The sequence below is a fragment of the Lithobates pipiens genome, unplaced genomic scaffold (genome assembly GCF_037356315.1).
Source record: "Lithobates pipiens isolate NorthernLeopardFrog02 unplaced genomic scaffold, aLitPip1_a1.2 Scaffold_18, whole genome shotgun sequence".
NCBI classification, from domain to species: domain Eukaryota; kingdom Metazoa; phylum Chordata; class Amphibia; order Anura; family Ranidae; genus Lithobates; species Lithobates pipiens.
The window spans coordinates 352471633-352494686 of record NW_027507758.1 but is presented as its reverse complement, the minus strand read 5'-3'; the positions used below and the strand labels follow the sequence as shown (position 1 = coordinate 352494686).

At 44.9% G+C, this 23054-nt stretch overlaps 1 protein-coding gene across 1 annotated transcript in view; it reads right to left on the bottom strand.

Moving 5' to 3' along the window:
• The window catches only part of LOC143988156 (putative cation-transporting ATPase 13A4), a 160862-nt gene that overhangs the window by 82221 nt on the left and 55587 nt on the right, over nt 1–23054 (bottom strand). The window contains exons 12-14 of the mRNA XM_077487485.1: nt 18324–18512; nt 12124–12185; nt 10792–10942 (exon numbers count right to left, since the gene is read on the bottom strand). Coding sequence (XP_077343611.1) covers nt 10792–10942; nt 12124–12185; nt 18324–18512 — 402 coding nt within the window. The remainder of the gene's footprint in view (nt 1–10791; nt 10943–12123; nt 12186–18323; nt 18513–23054) is intronic.

The following is a 23054-nucleotide window of genomic DNA, read 5'->3' as shown; positions in this document are numbered from 1 at the left end:
TTGTACTTATGATAAAAAGTAAAAGGTAAGAGTAATAAGCAATTTATAAAGGAAAATGACATGTATGTGTTGTAATTAGTATCTGCTGTTTTTAAGAAGCCACATTGAATGTGTGTTAATCTGTATGTAAACTTGCATTGTGCAACCCAGGAGGTGCAGCTCAAGTATTAGCTGTTAACTACATACAGTACAGTGCTGGATTTAATATAAGGCACAGTAGGCCTGTGCCTATAGGCCGCTGGGGAAAAGGAGTGACATTTACCTGTATAGTTATTGAGTATGTGCTTTTTCCCATGAGGAGTAAAAATGTGCTAATTTTATATAAGCTTATGCAGAGATCTGCTGTCCTTTAATGTCTGTAAGTGGCTATGCTGCTTGGTGTTCACAGAGTTCTTTAATACCACATGTTCTGCTATGGAGGAGCTGCTACTAAACCCAGCCATAACTTTGGATTATTATTCAAGTGTGCCTTTGTTTAATAGTTTGCTAAAGCTGCTCATCTCCCATGCTGGGTGTATATATTTTAAGACTGGTGACAGAAGTATATCTGCCACCTGTTTTTTACCTCACATGTACAGTGCCAGATAGCTAGGTCTGTGCTATTACATATCAAGATAAGAGTGTTAGGGAGCCCCTGCTTGTGATAGCTACAAACCATTAAAGGATAATGTAAGCTAAGTTATATAATTACTGGTAACTGCAGCGCATTTGTCACTGGTGATTAGTTGCTGACATGGAAAGTTAGAAACTCAATTGCTAAGAGACGAAGCTACTGAGCTACTGGCTGCGCTGCCCCTCCCAGCAGTTTTGGACAGAGAAGAAGCTTATCAAATGTGGTATGTGCTTAATCAGCTTAATTGGGGTCAATAGGTGACATTAGGGGTCTCATTAAAGAAGACCTGGCATTATGCTTTGCTCTCGTGTAGGGGGATATCAGTCCACATAATGCCTATAACTACAGAGGTGAAAGATCTCTTACTGCTTGTTCAATTTATGTAAATACTTGTGTGCATTGTCTGAGAACAGGTTCAAGTGTATGATAAAATACATACAGTATATATTTTATTTCAGTTGTCATCTAGTGGGCTTTAGTTAGCATTTCTAGCTTTGGTTACTCTTTTTGGGTTGAGTGGACACCTGCATAACATTCTTTAGGGTTTTTGCATATTACATGTTTTATCATGTCTATACAAATATGATTTAATTATTTATTTCATGGATCTCTATCACCATCTACTGGATCTTTAAGTTGGCCCTTTTTTTCTGTTTTAGTTTAGTTTAGTATTTGTTCGACTACAGTCATTTTTAGAAACTGAAGAGAATAAATGAGCAAGAATTCCTCAATTCAGTAAAAATACACCATCACCTCAGTGAGCAATAAAGAGCAATGAGGTGTGTCTCTCTAGATCAAGAACAGTATATTTATATATATATATATATATATATATATATATATATATATATATATATATATATATATAGTGGGCAGAGTGCAAAGTGAATCTTCAAAGAGAGACAGCTGCTAATAGAAAAAAAGATTTTATTGAAAAAAAACACATAAAAATGCAACAAATAGAAATACGTGTCCACCACATTCATTTAAAATTTGACAATGTTGTCAAGGTATAGGTAGCTAACCCAGTCATTCAAACGTCCCACTCATATCCTGAACAGCTGAGTTGGAGTGGACATATGTAATAGGGTAAATATCTGCTGTGCTGCAAAAGCGATCACTCAACAAAACACACAACACAGCGTGTTGTCTTAAGAAAACAAACAGTCCCACAGTCCCTAGGATAAAGAGATGTAATCCAAAAATAAACATTTCAACAAACTGAGGCTAAATAATCCTCAAAGCGGAACCCTGTGCTGAGGTTGAGGTGACGGGGAATCCTCATATTGTGTATGGAGCGCTGAAATAGTTACAACTAGTGCAGACTTCGACTCCCCTCAAAGAACAGAGTCCTCAGCATGTACCGCCGCAGCGGATAATTTGTAGCAATATATGTCTGGTCAATAAGAAAGTGATGCATAGATCAAGTCTCAACAGATGGTGGGAACGTAAAAAAAAAGCTCACCGCTCTGCTGACTTCCAATCTGTCATGACGAGATGGATACGATATCCTCACTGAATCAAATGGGAGGAGGGAGTATGAGCTTCCGCACCACAATTAGCATCCAGGGATGTCAGATATGGGAATGTCCATGGTAGTCAGGCTGTATCCTCACTAAACAGAGTGTGATGTGTTCATCTGACGCATTTCACTCAGATCCTGAGTTTCTTCAGAGCATTGAAAGATGGGTAATGAGCATCCTTAAATATCCCTAATCAATCATGTTAATTGGTATCCTCGGGGATGGCCCAACTTTCATCTAATTACAGTTAACAAGCCAATAACACACTTGTTTCTAATGGGGACATCCCATCCCCAGGCACAGCAGTCTGTGTTAAACATTAAAAAATCCATATTGGTGTATACTAAATTAACACAGAGATACCCCTCATTAGGAGGAAACAATTGCATACTTATATATATGTGAAAAGTCACAATCAGAGCAGGAGAACAACCAAAAATGACCAGACACAGTGTATATTGAACCAATAAAGAAAACAAAACTATTCAATCAAAGAGTAAATTTGGTGTCATAAGACACCCTGTATGGAAATAGATTACACTACTCACATAGTGTTATGAAGGTGAAAGGCAAAAGGATATATATATATATAATATATATATATATATAGTATTTAGGAAATGGGGGGGGCATTACAATTTGGGATTAATTAATCCCAGCCAATCTCATCAGGCAAAGAAGCCCTCACCTAACATAATCTCAAGTATCAAGGGGTCTTTTATTTACTGTTCCAGAAAGAGAGATTGGATGCATTCCGTATTCAACCCCAGGGGTTGAAGACTCCCTAAATTAAAGATTCACATCTTATCTTTGTGTAACAATATTCTAGCAAAATCTCCTCTTCTTTGGGGAAGTTTGTCTATAGATGCCTTTAACCAGGAGACCCCTGGGGTCATCCCCATGAAAGTGGAGGAAATGGGGCACTCATCATCTTTCTTTTGAATACTGTGAATGTGTTCACCGATTCTGACTTTGAGCTGCCTCTTGGTTTTACCCACATAGATCTTGCCACAAGGGCAAGTCAACATGTATATTACCCATGTAGTTGAGCATTTGATGAAATTCTGTATCTTAAATCTCTTCTTCCCATCAGAACTGATGAACACATCTGTCCTATATACATATCTGCAGATTGTGCATTTCCCACAGGGGTACATACCCTTGACAGGTGGAAGAACAGTTAACCGGTTAGTGGTAGGTGACCTCTGGTATTCAGGGATGAGCTTTGAGTTTGAGTCAAATTCATGTTTGACTCGAACATTGCCTGTTCACCCAGCCACCAAACAGCGAACAATTTGGGGTGTTTGTGGCAAATTCTAAAAACCATGGAACACCATGGAAAACCCTGTAAAAGTCCTCAGCTAAGAGACCTGTCTGGCTGCTGGGATTCCCGTGGTGTCTCCGGTGGAGACAGGATGCGCTGCGTTGGACATCATCGTTGGACCGTGGACCCGGAGAGGAGAAATCATCCATTGCGGGACCCCGGAGAGGAGATGACCCATCGTAGGATACCGAGAGTGGATTACCACCGCTGGAATCTTTTTAAAAATGTATTAATAAAGGACTTATCACAACGGTGTCTTGTGTTTTTTTTACAATTTTTTACACTTTCTGTACCCGTTACCATTTCAAACAGGTTGGGCGGGATCTGGGGTCCCCTTGTTAAAGGGGGCTTCCAGATTCTGATAAGCTCCCCCACCCGCAGACCCCCACAACCACCGGGCAAGGGATGTGGGGATGAGGCCCTTGTCCCCATCAACATGGGGGACATGGTGCTTTGAGGGGTCACAGACCCTCAAAGCATCCTCCCCATAGTGCCCCCAAATCATAAGCACGTCATCAATGTAACTCAGCCACATCTTGTTTTGGCTGAGGTACAATTGAGACGAATAGACCACCTCCTCCTCCCAGAAGCCCAGGTGTAGGCATGCTTAATTGGAAGAAGTTATGCTCCAACATGAATTGCAAGATCTCGACTATGAACTCATTTTGAGCACCTAGGAGGGGGGATTTCTTATCCAAAAAGCTTTGGACTGCCAGTAGTCCCCATTCATGAGGGATTGACATGTACAATGATTCCACGTCAATCCCGATGATAAGGGCTCCTTTGGGAAACACAATAGAATCCAATCTCTGTAAGAAAACTCTAGTGTCCAGAACAAAAGAAGGTAGATCAAACAACAGCTCCTTAATAAGGGCATCACAGAATTTGCATTCCCGTAATAGCTGACACTATGAGCCTACCGGGGGGTTAACCAAGGACTTGTGGAGCTTGGGGATAGTACAAAACAAACTTGCTAACTTATATAGAAGACCGTACATAGAGAAAACTTTATGTTGATATTTTCATGTTTATATCTAATGGAGTTTGCAATTATGTTGTTTTTTTATTTTATAAAAGGCAAATCTTATCTTTCTGGCAGTTCTTAGACCTCCAAACATGGTCCATTGAGTTCTGTTTTTAATGTTTTTTTATTACGAATAGTATGTGTTTACCACAATAAAAAAATATTATTTTAATGTGCATGTCAGTGCGTCTATATAATATTTTTAAATAAATAAGTGCCACTTCTCGGTGGTTATGCACAGTGGTCTGCTATCCTTGTGAGTCCTATAGAAGAAGTACATTTTTCTTTGAGGCTGCAATCCATTAATATTGCACTCTTTCTGTATTATGTAGCTTCTAGAACTGGCAAGATATTATTATAATCTTGGTTGGATTTGGATCTGTACACTACCACAACAAACAACACTTTCCTCTCATTACCAATCAAAACAGTTGTGTTTTAATTAGAAGCACAAGTTAATCCTAATGCCCGGTACACACTACTAGTTTTTTTTTTTTTCATTCAACCCAGCCTGTTGAACAAAAAAAAAAAACTGACCACTTTGGCTGGAGCTGCTGTTCTAATGATCTAACATTAGTAACCTTGGGTCCTGGGCCCAGATTCCAAGATGGCGCCACTGCTAACACCGCTGGTTCCGCTACACAGAAGAGAGTGGGTAAGGTGCTACCAGTCCCTGCTCTCGTGGCACAGCAGCCTTCAGATCGCCCAGACTCTCCGATCTTATCCCCAGATTTTCTCAGGGCAGACTCTCCCTCAGCCTTGCTGGATGTCAGTTCACAGGGACAGCCATCTGCAGCTGCATGGAAGGACATCATCTCCCTTCTTCCCACCAAGCAGTACATTTCATAGATAGCGGCCTCAATAGTGAGTACACTCTTTAGAGAAATACATGACCTTAAGCAACAAATTGACATCGTGAACTCACGGGTTTCTGTGGTTGAAACCTCCTCTAATGCAGTGGAATCTAGAGTGGCAGCACTGGAAGAGTCGCATACCAAATACCAACATTGGATAACTATGTTACAGTTGTCGATTGGCAATGGCGAGAACCACAATCGCAGAAACAATATTAGGCTGCAGGACACGTACCGATGGTGACACCCATTTCATGACTAATTTTGTGCTGACCTGAACAGCTAATGGATCTCTTCATCTTCTTGGGGACCCTGGGGGTCCCAATCTCAGACTGGCTGGATTTCCCAACTACAATAGGTAACTCTCACCCTGCATCTTCGAGGCCCCAAAGATCCAGGAGATGAAGACAGCAATCCATAACAAGGGCAGAATCCAGGGACACTCCGACTTCACCTGAGTCTTAACTGGGACCAGTTTTCCAGGTTCCCTTCTGGGTTGGTAGGATGTTACATAGAAGCCGCTGTAACATGTAAAATGTAAAATGGTATTTTTTCCCATTAAAGCCTCATGCACACGAGACGCAGTTAAACGCGCGTTCAGATGCAGTTGGACAGTTTTTTCAACTGCACCTGAACTCATTCAATGTTATCCTATGTGTCCATGCACACAGTCTCGTTTTTTTCCGTTTATATGCAGTTGCGTTTAATCTCGTTTTTCCAGAAGCAAAAAAATGCGTTCAGAAACAAAAATTTCTGCGTTTCAGACGCAAAACGCGGCAAAACGCGGTAAAACGCGGCAAAACGCCGCTACCGCGTTTAGCCGCGTTTGCGTTTATATGCGTTTTTAAAGGTGACCTTTTTTTTTTACATTAAAAATCTCAAAAATGATTGCAAATGATGAAAAACCATTAGAAAAATATTTTAAACAATTGCAATTGCAAGTGGACAATCCACAACTTGTGGCAAGTGACGTGGCAAGTGGACAATCCACAACTTGTGGCAAGTGACATGGCAGGTGGCAAGTGATGTGGCAAGTGGACAATCCACAACTTGTGGCAAGTGACGTGGCAGGTGAAGTGGCAAGTGACGTGGAAAGTGGACAATAGACAACTTGTGGCAGGTGACGTGGCAAGTGACCTGGCAGGTGACGCGGCAAGTGACTTGGCAGGTGACGTGGCAAGTGGAAAATCAACAACTTGTGGCAGGTGACTGGCATGTGACGTGGCAAGTGGACAATCCATAACTTGTGGCAGGTGACGTGGCAAGTGACGTGGCAAGTGGACAATCCACTTGTGGCAGGGGACGTGGCAAGTGACGTGGCAAGTGGACAATCCACAACTTGTGGCAGATGGCATGGCAGGGGACGTGGAAAGTGGACAATCCACATCTTGTGGCAGGTGATGTGGCAAGTGACGTGGCAAGTGGACAATCCACAACTTGTGGCAGGTGATGTGGCAAGTGATGTGGCAGGTGATGTGACAAGTGGACAATCCACATCTTGTGGCAAGTGACGTGGCAGCTGACGTGGCAAGTGACGTGGCAGGTGACGTGGCAAGTGACATGGCAAGTGGACAATCCACATCTCGTGGCAAGTGACGTGGCAGGTGATGTGGCAAGTGACGTGGCAAGTGGACAATCCACAACTTGTGGCAGGTGACGTGGCAAGTGACGTGGCAGCTGACGTGGCAAGTGGACAATCCAAAACTTGTGGCAGGTGACGTGGCAAGTGATGTGGCAGGTGACGTGGCAAGTGATGTGGCAAGTGGACAATCCACAGCTTGTGGCAAGTGACGTGGCAAGTGGACAATCCACAACTTGTGGCAGGTGACGTGGCAGGTGACGTGGCAGGTGACGTGGCAGGTGAAGTGGCAAGTGACGCGGCAAGTAGACAATCCACAACTTGTGGCAGGTGATGTGGCAAGTGACGTGGCAGGTGATGTGGCAAGTCACGTGGCAAGTGGACAATCCACAACTTGTGGCAGGTGATGTGGCTGGTGACGTGTCAAGTGGACAATCCACAGCTTGTGGCAGGTGGCATGGCAGATGACGTGGAAAGTGGACAATCCACATCTCGTGGCAAGTGACGTGGCAGCTGATGTGGCAAGTGACGTGGCAAGTGGACAATCCAAAACTTGTGGCAGGTGACGTGGCAAGTGATGTGGCAGGTGACGTGGCAAGTGATGTGGCAAGTGGACAATCCACAGCTTGTGGCAAGTGACGTGGCAAGTGGACAATCCACAACTTGTGGCAGGTGACGTGGCAGGTGACGTGGCAAGTGAACAATCCACAACTTGTGGCAGGTGACGTGGCAAGTGACGTGGCAGGTGATGTGGCAAGTGACGCGGCAAGTAGACAATCCACAACTTGTGGCAGGTGATGTGGCTGGTGACGTGGCAAGTGGACAATCCACAGCTTGTGGCAGGTGGCATGGCAGATGATGTGGAAAGTGGACAATCCACATCTCGTGGCAAGTGACGTGGCAGGTGATGTGGCAAGTGACGTGGCAAGTGGACAATCCACAATTTGTGGCAGGTGACGTGGCAGGTGAAGTGGCAAGTGACGCGGCAAGTAGACAATCCACAACTTGTGGCAGGTGATGTGGCAAGTGACGTGGCAGGTGATGTGGCAAGTCACGTGGCAAGTGGACAATCCACAACTTGTGGCAGGTGATGTGGCTGGTGACGTGTCAAGTGGACAATCCACAGCTTGTGGCAGGTGGCATGGCAGATGACGTGGAAAGTGGACAATCCACATCTCGTGGCAAGTGACGTGGCAGCTGACGTGACAAGTGACGTGGCAAGTGGACAATCCAAAACTTGTGGCAGGTGACGTGGCAAGTGATGTGGCAGGTGACGTGGCAAGTGATGTGGCAAGTGGACAATCCACAGCTTGTGGCAAGTGACGTGGCAAGTGGACAATCCACAACTTGTGGCAGGTGACGTGGCAGGTGACGTGGCAAGTGAACAATCCACAACTTGTGGCAGGTGACGTGGCAAGTGACGTGGCAGGTGATGTGGCAAGTGATGCGGCAAGTAGACAATCCACAACTTGTGGCAGGTGATGTGGCTGGTGACGTGGCAAGTATACAATCCACAGCTTGTGGCAGGTGGCATGGCAGATGACGTGGAAAGTGGACAATCCACATCTCGTGGCAAGTGACGTGGCAGGTGATGTGGCAAGTGACGTGGCAAGTGGACAATCCACAATTTGTGGCAGGTGACGTGGCAGGTGATGTGGCAAGTGGACAATCCCCAACTTGTGGCAAGTGGACAATCCACAACTTGTGGCAGGTGCCGTGGCAAGTGACACGGCAAATGCAAGTGTACAACTGCTCTCTATGCTGCTGCTGCTCACTCTGATCAAAATAGCAGAAATAGTTAAAAAAAATGCTTTGAGAGCTTGGGGAGGGTCTACATGATGTTAGCTTTATAAACGCGTCTAAACGCAAACGCGTCTAAACGCGTCTAAACGCGTCTAAACGCGACATGCAAACGCGGCAAAACGCGCGTTTCTAAACGCGCGTTTCAGCTTTTTTTTAACAGAGGTTTCATCTGCGTCTCGTGTGCATGAGGCCTTAGTGGTGATAACTGCAGGCACGAGAGCCCGAGAACTGGACAGGCCATATACAACATTTGTCCTCATAAGACTGAACAGTAGGTTGTCATCCAAACAGGCTGCCTGCTCTGAGCTTGAGCTCCTAGAGCATAACTCATGCTATGTTTTCTCATGTAGATAACATGTTTGATATGTCTTGACTAGTTTTGCTGCACAGATGGACGGGGTTGATTTGCTGCACCTCTCTCACCACTACAACCCAGGTGGGGTTTTTTTTGGTTTTGTTTTGTTTTTCCCTGGCATGTGGCTGTGTCGATTCTCCCTGAAAAGCTGTGGAACATCATATTTTGATTTATTGTAGACCAGGTGGAGTCTGGTGTGTTATGTTTTCTTGGGTTCATACAAAGGTCTATGGTGCATTTACGAGATATACCCTAGTTGGATTAATATCCACTCAGTTTTCCTATAGGGCCAATACCCTTAGTCATTAGGGGGTTCTCTGAGACTATTTCTCTCCACAATTGAGGTCCCAGTCTAGCCAATTGCCATTGGTCCTCACCCGACAGCACGTCTCTCACTGCTTTACAGAGTCAGTCCTCAACTCCCCGAACATAGGCCATGCTTACATGCCCTAGGCTTTGTACAGCCAACGTTAGAGCACCTTATAAATCTTTTCTGTTTCCTTTTCAGCCTTTGGTGCTTATTTCTCTTATCACTTGCTTCCCCCCTCCACTCCATCCCCTTTCTTCATAGGGAGGTTGGTTTCACTTTCCTCTCACCTACCCATTCACCTGAGGAAAAAAGTGTTAATAAAAAAACACAACACAGGTTTTTAAATTAGTTTATTAGACCGCTCCAGGGGTCTTCTTCTGACTTCGGGTGTCTTCTCGCCGGGCTCCTCCGCTATCTTCTGCTCTTTTACCACTCTTTTACTAGTGGAGGAGCCCGGCTTTCTTCTTCGCCGTCGCCATCCAGGGGTCTTCTTTTGACTTCAGGGGTCTTGTCCCGCTCTTCGCCCCTTATGCCAATCTAAGTCACCGCGCAACGCATCCCTGGCATTGCAGCTGGAGAGAGCGTTGTGTCAACGTTGGAAGGAAGAAGAAGAAGAGAAGAAGAAGGCAGTGACAGTGACAAGGACAGTGACAGAAGACCGGACCAACACTAGTAAAAGAGCTGGAAAAAGATAGCGGAGGCCCGACACAAGAAACGAAGAGTGGGACAAGACCCCCGAAGTCGGAAGAAGACCCCCGGACCGCAGCGACGACGAATAAGAAAGCCAGGCTCCTCTGCTAGTAAAAGAGCGGTAAAAGAGCAGAAGATAGTGGAGGAGCCCAGTGAGAAATCGGAAGAAGACCCCCGAAGTCGGAAGAAGACCCCCGGAGCTGTCTAATAAACTACTTGAGAAAACCTGTGTTGTGTTTTTTTTTATTAACACTTTTTTCCTCCGGTGAATGGGTAGGGGGTACCATGTACCCCCTACACATTCACATGGGGTGGTGGGACGGGATCTGGGGGCCCCCTTCTTAAAGGACAACCCCCTTCTTAAAGACCCCGACAACCAACGGCCAGTGTTGTCAGGAAGAGGCCCTTGTCCTCATCAACACAGGGACAAGGTGCTTTGGGGTGCTGAAATGTCCGGTCGTGTGTGGGCGTGTGTGGGCAAGTCCGCTTGTTCAGAAAGTCCAGCGGACCTCTGCTGGAAAGTCCAGCGGATTGCCGGATAGTCTGATCATGTGTACGCAGCATAACAGTCACTTATGACTGAACCATTTTGTCTCTCTTCAGTTAGCCCATACACAGCTTAATTATCAACTGACTATATGTATTGTGTAGTTTCAGGAAGACATGATAATCCATGCGTTATACTATAAGTGACATTTTTATCTTATTCTCCTTACCCAGCCTGTTTCTTCAAACATTTTCAGGTCAAGTGGGTCTCCATGTAGTTTTCCATCCAGGACAATGAGAGAATGACAGCTAACCATTGCTCCTAACAGTGGACCCCAAGGCAAGTTGTTCCCAGGTGTAAAGCAATGTACATCCTGAAAACTATATGATCATATCATGTAAACAAATAATTATAAAACACAAACAATGAAAGAATTTCACATATAGCAGAATACACTATACAATGTAATATCTAACTATTATAATAGAGGATTTATATCACTTGTGATACAATTTTCAGGAGACAGAACACTCTTGATACTGGGCCAATTATTCACATTTGTCCCAAGCATAATGAAACTGCTTTGTTCCTCATCAAAGCTTTTTCACTAACCCCTTCACTGTTTGAATATTACTATCTCTTTGAGAGACTCATTCTAGTTAAAGTGTTAATAAACCCACAACAGTAAAATCAGTCTGTATATGCAGTAAAGCATGCCTGTTATACTCACTGTGGGACCTAAGGGGTTAATCATCTGTATTGTGTAAAAAGGCTGTTTGATCCTGTCTTCGCTGATCCTCACCTTCTAGTGTCTCCAAATCATCTCCGGATAGTACAGAGGGTAGGGGACAAGCTGCACATGCTCAGTTTGGTGTGTATTGCTAGAGTGTTTTTTTTGTTGTTTTGTTTTTTGAGGATAGTGCATTTGATCAGCACAGGGTCAATCAGTACTGTCCAGACAGAGGGCATGCAGCCTCATAGGACAGCCAGAGCAGTATAAAAACTCCTCCTACAAGCTTTAACCAGACACTGATAGAAGTCACAAGACTGCTTTGACTGCTGATGAGAAAAGGTATTTAGCAGTTTATATTTACTAAAACTATTGCATTTCCACGTTCTGTGTCCTGTGGGAGACCAGATATAGTGAATGCAGGGTCCTGGGGTTAGTAGTACTTTAACTGATTCTCTGCAAACAGGTTGTTTAGCTACATGTTGGCCAATAACTCAAGCTCCCACCAACCCCTTAAAAAAATCATGAATAACACAGGGGGTTAATTAGAAAAGCTGTTCACTTTGCAAAGGAATTTTACCCAGAGCTGAATGTGGGGAACCTTAATTTTGCAAAGAATACTCAGTCATGTATTATTGCTTACATTATTGGGGATTCCAAGTCAGCAGATCTTCACTTCTTTCACTAAGCTTTGGGGAGAAAAACTGTCTTTACCTTTAGAAAATTAACCCCCATGATGTGTACCTTAAAACCATATCATGAACTATAAAGAAACAGCTTAGTTCAGAACACCTGCCATAAACCAAAGTCAAGGTAAAATATGAAACTTACAATGTTCCTCCTGATGGAAGGATGCCCCGTAGTTCCATGCCATCCTCTGTCAGGGTACCTGTCTGTATTTAAAAGAATATCAGATAGTTTGTTATATTTTGCACACAGATCTATGTATCTATCTATGTAAATATATACATATGCATATATAAAAGGGCTTTTTAGAGGGTGAACGGTACTAACAGGGAAATAACAAAATAAAAGGGGTTACAGCACTTAAAACATGATTGCTTCTATTAAGGAATAATCTAGTTACTCTAGATACCCAATATGTGTAACCACGTGTTAACCTTATTAATATTTATAACAAACTTGTTTGACAAAAAAACAAGGATTCTTAGTTTTAAATAATCTACAATACATATTCAAGTTTTACAAGTTGTATAAGTTGTGGTTTAGTGTAGGGGCCCATGTGCAAGGGCCCCTGCTGTTGTACTTTATAGCAAAAACACAACTACTAACCTGAAACAAACCCTGTGACCTGAGGCTGGGAAAGATGGATAGTCTGTATGACACATTTCACTTAGGGATGAGCCGAACACCACCCACCCTCCCCCCCACCTCTGGGTCGGTTCACAGCAGAACATGCGAACAGGCAAAAAAATTTGTTTGAATGTACAAACACCATTAAAGTATATGGGACACGTAGGAGAAAAATCAAAAGTGCTAATTTTAAAAGCTTACATGCAAGTTATTGCCATAAAAAGTGTATGGGTACCCGGGTCCTGCCTCAGGAGACATGTATCAATGCAAAATAACGTTTTTAAAAATGCAGTGTTTTTTAGAGCAGTGATTTTAATAATGCTTAAAGTAAAACAGTACAAATGAAATATTCCTGTTAATCAGGGACAGAAAAATTGGGCCTTGGGCGGTGGTGGTGGTGACACAACACTGTAACCCGTCATAGATACTCTTTTTGAGTGTAGGAATGGGCCCTGTTTTGAAATATTGTATCAAAAATTGTAATGACATGCCCCTGTTAAACAGGGGCAGAAACATTGGGCCTTTGGTGGTGGTTGTGCCACAACACTGTAAGACCTCCGCGCTACACTTGTTGGGTGCAGAAACAGGCCCTGCTGTAAAATATTAGATCAAAAGTTGTAATTCAATTTAAAAATGCAGTGTTTTTGAAAGCAGTGATTTTAATAATGCTTAAAGTAAAACAGTAAAAATGAAATATTCCTGTTAAACAGGGACAGAAAAATTGGGCCTTGGGTGGTGGTGGTGGTGACACAACACTGTAAGCCCTCACAGTTACTTTTATTGGGCACAGGAACGGGCCCTGCATTGAAATATTAGATCAAAAATTGTAATTACATGCCCCTGTTAAACAGGGACAGAAACATTGGGCCTTCGGGTGGTGGTGGTGGTGGTGCCCTAAACCTAAAATATTGTTGGAAGCTAGCATGATCAAGATTGAGGAGGCATAGGATAGTCAGCATAGGCAGATTTTAAGGGTTCCTACCAGGCCCGGACTGGGAGAAAAATAGGCCCTGGCATTTTAGACAGAGCAGCCCATGGCATCATTTACCGGCCCCAATTTCCATCCTAATGGAGGCGAGGGAGACCGTAAAAGAGCATGTGGGGTCGTAGAGCACGCATGGATGGCAGAGAGCATAGGGGCGTCTGGAGAACCCGGAGGAGTGAAGGGCATTGTGGGGGGCTGGTGAGCAGGGGAGCTGGAAAGCATTGTGGGGCCAGAGACCACAGGGGCTGTAGAGCACTGGGGGGCCGCTTGGAAGCATGGGGGCAGAGAGTACCAGGGAGAGTCTAAGAGCACAGGACTAGGGGGCTAAAAAGCACTGGGGGGAGCGGAGAGCACCAGGGGGTGGGGAGACTGAGAACACAAGGGAGCTGGAGAGCACAGGGGGGAAGTCAGAGCACTGGGGGGTGGAGAGCACATGGGGGGACCTGAGAGCCCAGGGCAGTCAGAGAGCACATGTCTCTCCATCATCCTGCAACCTCTGAATGCATGAGGGAGAGAGAGGAGGAGAAGCAAGTTTTAAGAGGCTGCAGGAGTAGAATAGAGAGACTGATTCCTCTATGAAGCCTCCCCACCCCTCCTATTCAGGCACACAGAGAGCTTACCTTCTTTCTGGTCCTGTGTCCCCTCCAGATCCCTCCCGCGTCATGGTCACAAATCACCTGACCTGTAGTTTCATCCCCATGGCCTGACGGCAGAACGGAACTGGCCGGCTGGCTCTGGAGAGGCCTGATGAGCCTGGCTGCTTTGGCCATACCAGCACACATGGCCCGGCAGCCCCAGCCCACCGGAAAGGGCCCGGTGTGCCCTATGGCCAGTCTGGGCCTGGTTCCCAAATCCATAGCAAATTCAATGAGTTACATCTGCATTCGGTGCTTGATAGCTGCTGATCCAAGACTTAATACATTTTATGAATGTGAGCCTATCAATGGAGTCTGTGGACAGATGCAATCTTTGATTCATTACAAACCTGCCAGCAGCACTGAGCTCAAGCCTCAAGATCCAGTAACCTAGTGGATGCTCTGTTGGAAAGGTCTCCAAGTCTGCTTTTGCCTCTAGCTATTCTTGCACCATATAATGCAGATGCTGGCGATGGTTGCTTGAACCAGTTAGACTTTGGCGCTGAGGACTGAAATTTTTTTAAAGCCATCGGCCAGCCGGGCCACTTTGTCCATCGCTCTTCCTCTGACTGAACGAAGCCTCAGCAACATATTGTCCAGCACCAGGAAATTGTAACCTCCCAGGGTCTGGAAATGCATTGCACAAATCTCTCTTCAAGGTCTCCTGAAGATGTTTCCTCCTCTGCTCCCTCTGCAAAGGCAGGATGAGTTCTGCAACATTACCCTTGTGGATCAAGAAGGCTTGCCAGCCAGTAATGATCCCTCTCCTGGATACCACGAATCCTATGGTCCTTTCACATGCTTTGCAGAATCAGGGAGCGTAAGTTTGCAGAGGCATTCGATTCTGAGTCCTCTGGGTCACTAAGGATCACATGATCCGTAACTAGCTCCTCCCAGCCACGTACAACTCTTGGGTTTCTGGGGACTGAAAACCATCCCTTGAAGACTGCTGCTTAGTGTTATCCTCTACATCCATGCTGACACAATCCTCCTCTTCTCCCTGTGTGTTTGGCGGGTCCGCAGTAATGCTATCTGGATAAAGGGGGCCTTGACAGGTAAGGAAGTCCTCCTCTTCCTCCCGCTGTTCTGCCTCAAGTGCCCTGTCCATGATCCCATGAAGCTTGTGCTCCAACAGGAAGACCAGAGGGACATTGTCACCAATGCATGCATTGTCGCTGCTCACCATCCTTGTGGCCTCCTCAAATGGTGACAGGACAGTGCACGCATCCTTGATCAGTAGCCACTGGCATGGCAAAAATAAGCCGAGCTCCCCTGACCCTGTCCTGGTGCCATACTTGCATAGGTACTCATTGATGGCCCTGTACTGTGTGTGCAGCCGCTGCAGCATTGCCAACATTGAATTCCACCTGGTGGGCATGTCACAAACGAGGTGGTTGGTGGACAGGTTGCATTCCCTTTGAATGTCAGCCAGCCAACCACTGGCATTGTATGATCGGCAGAAATGACCACAGACTTTTTTGGCCGGCCCCATGAGATCCTGTAATCCTGGGTACCTGCTAAAGAACCGCCACACCACCAAATTCAGTAAGTGTGCCAAACATGGAACATGGGTCAAGTGTCCCTGTCAGAGGGCATAGAGAAGGTTGGTGACATTGTCGCATAACAACCATTCCTGGCTGAAGCTGACAAACACCTCTGAGTCTGCCCCTGCAGAGCTGACAGAACCTCGGCCCCATTGTGGCTCCTGTCGCCTTGGCAGACCAACTCAAGCACTGCATGCCATTTTTTAGCCTTACTGCTTGCGTAGCCCCTTGCATGCTTAAAGGGCACCGCTGGTTCAGACAAATCTGCAGAAGAGGCCATAGAGCAAGAAGAAAGGTACGGGTGGAGGAGAGAGTTGTGGCAGAATCACCACTAGCATTTTGGGGGCATGATTGTAGAACAAGTTTCAACAACACTGAACCCTGTCCTGCATCCTTCCCAGCTGCCAGAAGAGTTACCCAGTGCATTGTGAAGGAAAGGTAACATACCTGCCCATGCCTGCTGGACCATGAGTCAGCGGTAATTACTGCTGACCGCCCTGTCCAACAAGGCCAAAACATTATCTTCCACATGCTGGTAGAGAGCTGACATGGCCTTCAGTGAAAAGAAATGGCGTTTTTGATCCTGCCATTGAGGTACAGCACATTCCACAAATTCACGAAAGAATCCCAGATGAGATCCCAGATGAGGAGCTAGGAGAAGTCCACCTTTTTCTTTGATGTGGGTCTTTCAAGTGCTATTGCCAATGGACTGCATGGCAGGTTGTCATATGTCAGGTTAAGCATGTGGTGCCCAAAATGCTTCTGTTCTGGCCATGCTTGATCCGCTTCAGACATAGGTTGTAAACAACAATGGTGCGATCTGCTGCACACGAGTTGAAAAAAGCCCACACCAAGGAACTTTTAAAAGTCAGCAGGGAGTCAGCAGCGCCCTGCACCTGTGGAGCTATGCGGTGTGATGCAATAGGGTGGCTGCCCTTAAGCTGCCCCCTAGAGGTGATCCTGCATCATTATAATTTTGCCTCCTCCTCTCTTCTCTCAGACACTCAAGTTCAGTCAGTGACCTCATCGTCCCCTCCCTCCTCGTCACTAGAGAAAACTTGGCAGTATGCTGCAGGTGGGGGAACATTACTGACAGCTTCTTGTCCTTCTTGGGCACCCCCTCTATCTAGACTCAAATTACTTCCTTCCTCAACCTGTAGTCAAATAATTCTGGGGACTCCTCCGTGCATGATTGTGGGGCTACAGAAGGAGTGACTGTGGACAAGGAGCCAGTGGAATGGGCCGATTTGGCAGCTGTGTTGGAAGGCATACTACTCTGAGCCTGGGTGACAGCGGATGAGGAGGATGAGGACTGCTTTGTTGTCCACTACACCAACTCTTCTGCATGTTCTGGCTCAATAACATGGCCAGCAGCAGAAAAAAAAGGGCAAGCATGCTCCACCTGCAGAGGATGTACCATGTCCACAACCACCGCTGTTGACTGTAGACACAGAGGCTGCTTTGCCTCTTTTAGTGGCCTGTGAGCATCTGCTTCTCCCTAGTGGCATTCCAGACATGATGTATTTTTTGTTTTGCAACACCGCACTACACTGTATTAGATACTGTGTACACCGCCTGCACTGTATTAGCAACCATACAACGGTTGCACTGTATTGTATACTATGTACACCGCCAGAAGTGTAGTAGAATATGTACACACTTTATTAGATACTGTGTACACTGCCTGCACTTTATTAGAAACTGTACTCTGGCGGCATTGTATTGTATACTGTGCACACCACTAGAAGTGTAGTAGAAACTGTGCACACTGTATTAGATACTGTGTACACCGCCTGCACTGTATTAGAAACTGTACTATGGCTGCACTGTATTGTGTACTGTGTACACCACCAGAAGTGTAGCAGAAACTGTAGACACTGTATTAGATACTGTGTACACCACCTGCACTGTATTAGCAACTGTACTATGGCTGCACTGTATTGTGTACTGTGCACACCACTAGAAGTGTAGTATAAATTGTACACACTGTATTAGATACTGTGTACACCACTATAAAGTAGTAGAAACTGTACTATGGCTGCACTGTATTGTGTACTGTATACACCACCAAAAGTGTAGTAGAACATGTACACACTGTATTAGACACTGTGAACACCAGCTGCCCTGTATTAGAAACTGTACAATGACTGCACCACCAAAAGTATAGTAGAAACTGTACACACTTTATTAGATACTGTGTACACCACCTGAAGTGTATTAGAAAATGTTCGTTGTTTGTCGAACACCCAATGTTTGAGCCGAACATCAAGCTCATCCCTAATTTCACTAAAATATACAACCCCATTTAGATGTGATGTACAAAACTACCATGTGCTAACACAGTCCTCTCTATATATTCTTCTTCAAGAGAAGGGATTTCTTAACAAAATGAATACCTTAAACAAACATGATACCATAAAAAGGAATTTGCTTAAAAAATTAAATGGTAATGAATGCAAAAACATAAAATCAGATTTGCATGGATGAGCTCTAAATATGTTTTCTACAGATCAGCATTTGTAGACCAAAATTGTTCTATAGGTGACTTCTTACTTTATCAAAGCAGATGATGTTAAGCTGTCCACACATATTAATCCTCTGTGCACTTAAACAGAATATGTTGTTTTTCTTAAGTCTTGTTTGTGAGTACAATGTACAAATTGTGAGAGAGGCTGGTAGAGCGGCCGGAATGCTGACGGTTACAAGAAGTAAACACCATAGGACAGTCATGCTGGTTGAGCCCTACAGGAGGTCAAACAAAAAAATAAGTTGCATATACAGTATCTCACAAAAGTGAGTAAACTCGTCCCTTTTTCTGTAAATATTTTATTCTACCTTTTCATGTAACAACGCTGAAGAAATGACACTTTGCTACAATGTAGTGAGTGTACAGCTGTGTAAATTTGCTGTCCTCTCAAAACAACGCAACACACAGCCATTAATGTCTAAACCGTTGGCAACAAAAGTGAGTACACCCGTAAGTGAAAATGTCCAAATTGGGCCCAATTAGCCCTTTTCCCTCCCTGGTGTCATGTGACTCGTTAGTGTTACAAGGTCTCAGGCATGAATGGGGAGCAGGTGTGTTAAATATGGTGTTATCGATCTTACTCTCTCATACTGGGCATTGTAAGTTCAACATGGCACCTCATGGCAAAGAACTATCTAAGGATCTGATAAAACAATTGTTGCTCTATATAAAGATGGCCTAGGCTATAAGAAGATTGCCAAGACCCTGAAACTGAGCTGCAGCACGGTGGCCAAGGCCCTACAGTGGTTTAACAGAACAGGTTCTACTCAGAAGAGGCCTCGCCATGGTCAACCAAAGAAGTTGATTGCATGTGCTCAGTGACAGAGGTTGCCTTTGGAAATAGACGTATGAGTGCTACCAGCAATGCTGCAGAGGTTGAAGGGGATGGGGGGGGGGGTCAGTGTCAGTGCTCAGACCATAATCTGCACACTGCATCAAATTGGTCTGAATGGCTGTCATCCCACTACGAAGCCTCTTCTCAAGAAAGCACACAAACAGTTTGTTGAAGACAAGCAGACTAAGGACATGGATTACTGGAACCATGTCCTATGGTCTGATGAGACCAAGATAATCTTATTTGGTTCAAATGGTGTCAAGCGTGTGTGGCCGCAAGCAGATGAGGAATACAAAAGATAAGTGTGTCTTGCCTACAGTCAAGCATGATGGTGGGAGTGTCATGGTCTGGGGCTGCATGAGTGCTGCCCGGCACTGGGGAGCTACAGTTCATTGAGGGAACCATGAATGCCAACATGTACTGTGACATACTGAAACAGAGCATGAACCCTCCCTTCGAAGACTGGGCTGCAGGGCAGTATTCCAACATGATAAGGACCCCAAACACACCTCCAAGACAACCACTGCCTTGCTAAAGAAACTGAGGGTAAAGGTGATGGACTGGCCAAGCATGTCTCCAGTCCTAAACCCTATTGAGCCTCTGTGGGGCAGTCTCAAATGGAAGGTGGAGGAACACAAGGTCTCTAACATCCACCAGCTCTCTGATGTCGTCATGGAGGATTAGAAGAGGACTCCAATGGCAACCTGTGAAGCTCTGCTGAACTCCATGCCCAAAGAGGGTTGAGGAAGTGCTGGGAAATAATGGTGGCGACACAAAGTATTGACACTTTGGGCTCAATTTGGACATTTTTACTTAAGGGTGTACTCACTTATATTGCCAGACATTAGACATGAATGGCTGTGTTTTGAGCTATTTTGAGGGGACAGCAAATTTACACTGTTATACAAGCTATACACTCACTATTTTACATTGTAGCAGAGTGTTATTTTTTCAGTGTTTTCCCATGAAATGATAGAATAAAATAGTTACAAAAATGTGAGGGGGTGTACTCACTTTTGTATATTAAGGTGTTCTACAATATGTATGGATATAGAGGCACATTTATAATGACAAACATATGTAGCACTGACCCCCAAAGGAGCTGCTGGTTTGATTTGAGCCTGCACTCTGCTAATAAACCCCACAAACTTGACTCGGTCCCCTTGACACAGCTGTGGTGCAATACAATATATTAAAACATAATAAATACAATATACCTGAATTGACACTACAGGATCCACTGGCTCCACCTGCTGGTGGAAAACAATACTCCACACAACGGTGTACTTAACCAATGTATATTTTACTGTAAGTATTGGCAAACAGGTGGTTACAATAATTTTGCTGTCATCCCAACATAGAATGACAGAAAAATGACTTTTAATATAACAATTATAAACAATATAATTACAAGGGAACTCCCCATACTTTTATAGCTATGTGTGAGATCTCACTTAAAGTACTGGTCTCCTTGTCTTCGCTAGCAATGATAATTCCTTATAATTTGTAATCCAAGGGTTAAAGTAATTAAAGTTGAGTTAAGGATGATCTTAGTGTTGCTTCCGTAATTATAATACAATACTTGAGATGCGATAGTAAGTAGGCCTTATGCCTGCTTAGTGTCAGTTGCTATACTCCTCCTCTATGGGACTATGGATCCCAGCGAGGCCTGTATATAAGTCTGACTAGGTGCAAAGTTTAGAAAACTGTGGGCTGCAACCCGCTCACCAACTGGATCAAAAGCTTGGTATGGTAATTTTGGTCCGGTGTTTGCAGCTTGCTTCTATGTCAGCCAGCTCCGTCACTCCGTTCTATTCCGATAGGTGGACCTGGTCTTCCGATGCTCAAACGAGTGTCTCTGGTTCTTCCCAATCTGATCACTGTGTCTCTGGCACTTCAGGTCACTCACACAACCGAGCAGGGTTGTGCTCCTCAAGGACAATAGGTCACTTCCTCTGGGAGGCCTCCTCACAAGTCCTCACAGGCAGCCATGCATTTCCAAGAGACCTAAGATGGCCTCTCGGGCTCCTTTTATGTCCTACCCAGCATGCATTGTCAGAGAGAGTGTACATGGGTAGGTCACCCGGCATCCTGGGTAAAAAGGTCAAATCTCCAGTGTAAATTACAGTCACTTCCTGTACCAAGTCCAATGCTTTGATAAAGCAAAGATCATTTAAGTCCACTATCAGTGTTTGGCCGCTAGATGGCGCCAAACACTAAGCCATAGAAACGTCCATAGACTTTCATTGTAAATGCTAACATAATTTAATAGGCAAGGATGCCAGCGCTACACAAATGATATATTTTCCTTTATATTATTTCCAACAGTTCTGTCTATTCATAAAGCTGCTCTGAATAATTTAGCTACATTCCAATTGTCAAATCAGCAGTAGTATATAGAAATCAGTGCTTCTTAAATTTCCGTTTACTGCTGCTGTTTTTACACTTGGGCTGTAGCTGTACCATTGATTAAGAACTTTGTTTACTTTATACAATTGTGATAACACTTTCGCTGTGATTTACACTTCACAAATTTTCTGCTGGATGGAGCATGTTACACAGCCAAGAGAAAACGTATTATACAGTATCACTTGTGCATGTGATTACGAGGGTCGGCCCGTCCAGTAAGGGCATACGGGCGCTGCGTCCTCAATCCACGCCTCCCCTATATGATTAATAGATAGATTCATGCATACTACGGCTGCAGCGGTCACACCATATTAATGCACCCGGTCCCTTTTAGGACGCCAGGCGCATTAATTACAGTGACAGCGCCAGAGCCGCGAAATCCAGAAGACACGCTGAGGGAACATGTCAGCTCCCTCTGCGTGTATCGGGTGAGATGTCGGGGCCTCGTTCTAAGGTAAGTATTTCATAATGAGCTAGTATGACTAGTATTACCTGAACAACATGACACCAAAATAATTGTAACCTAAGCAAGCCAAGTAGGCTTTTGTTTAATCAAGGAAGATAAAAAAAATATGTCCAATAACAAAGAACAATATTGGACTATAAAAGGAAAAGGCCGGGGGGGCGTGGCCGGCAGCCGAGGAGTATGGCCGCGTTGTAAGAGAGCTCCGTCCACCGCAAACTTCTGGAGCTTAATACCGCATACCTGGGCGGCGATCCACTGCGATTTTTACGTCAACGAGGTCGGGCAGACGTGGGGATCATGTCCCGCCGCAGAAAAGAGGCAAAACGGCTGAGCAGGATGACGGATTTCTACCGCCAGCCCCGCAACACACAGGCCCAAGATGGCGCCGGTAAGAGACATGACAGGGAACGTGGCAGGCAGGCAGAGGAACATTCCCCTAGCACTGATTACATGCAGCCTCGATCAGGATCCTCACCAGGGGACAAGCTTATTCCCCCTCTGCGTCCTCCACTTTCAGCCCAGTGAAAGTGAAGCAGCCACATATGCAGGGGAGAGAGGAGGAGGATCTCAGAAATGCTTCCCTAAATGACACCAGAGAACTCCAGGACTCCATACTGGAATTCCCCACTAGAAATCAGCCAGTAATAGACACTACTTTAAAAGACATGCTGGTATCTCTCCGCAGCACATTGCATGCTGATATACTGTCTCTTGCAAACAATTTTAAAGAAGAGGTTAAGGCAGTGGGAGGCAGGGTCTCTCACATAGAGCACAAAATTAGTGAATTTGCAGGAACCATTAATGAAGTCATTGATGCCCATAATGAGAGAGATGATGAGTTAACCTTAATGAAGGAAAAATTGGCCGACCTTGAGGACCGCTCAAGGAGAAATAAGCTTACCTGAAGCTTCTGTAAACGATCTTGCTATCGATCGGATCCATAGGCTTCCTAAGCCCAAACATATCCCAGACCACTTGCCAAGAGACACTATTGTAAGAATTCACTTTTTTCAAACCAAAGAAAGATTCCTTCTACAGGTGAGGAAT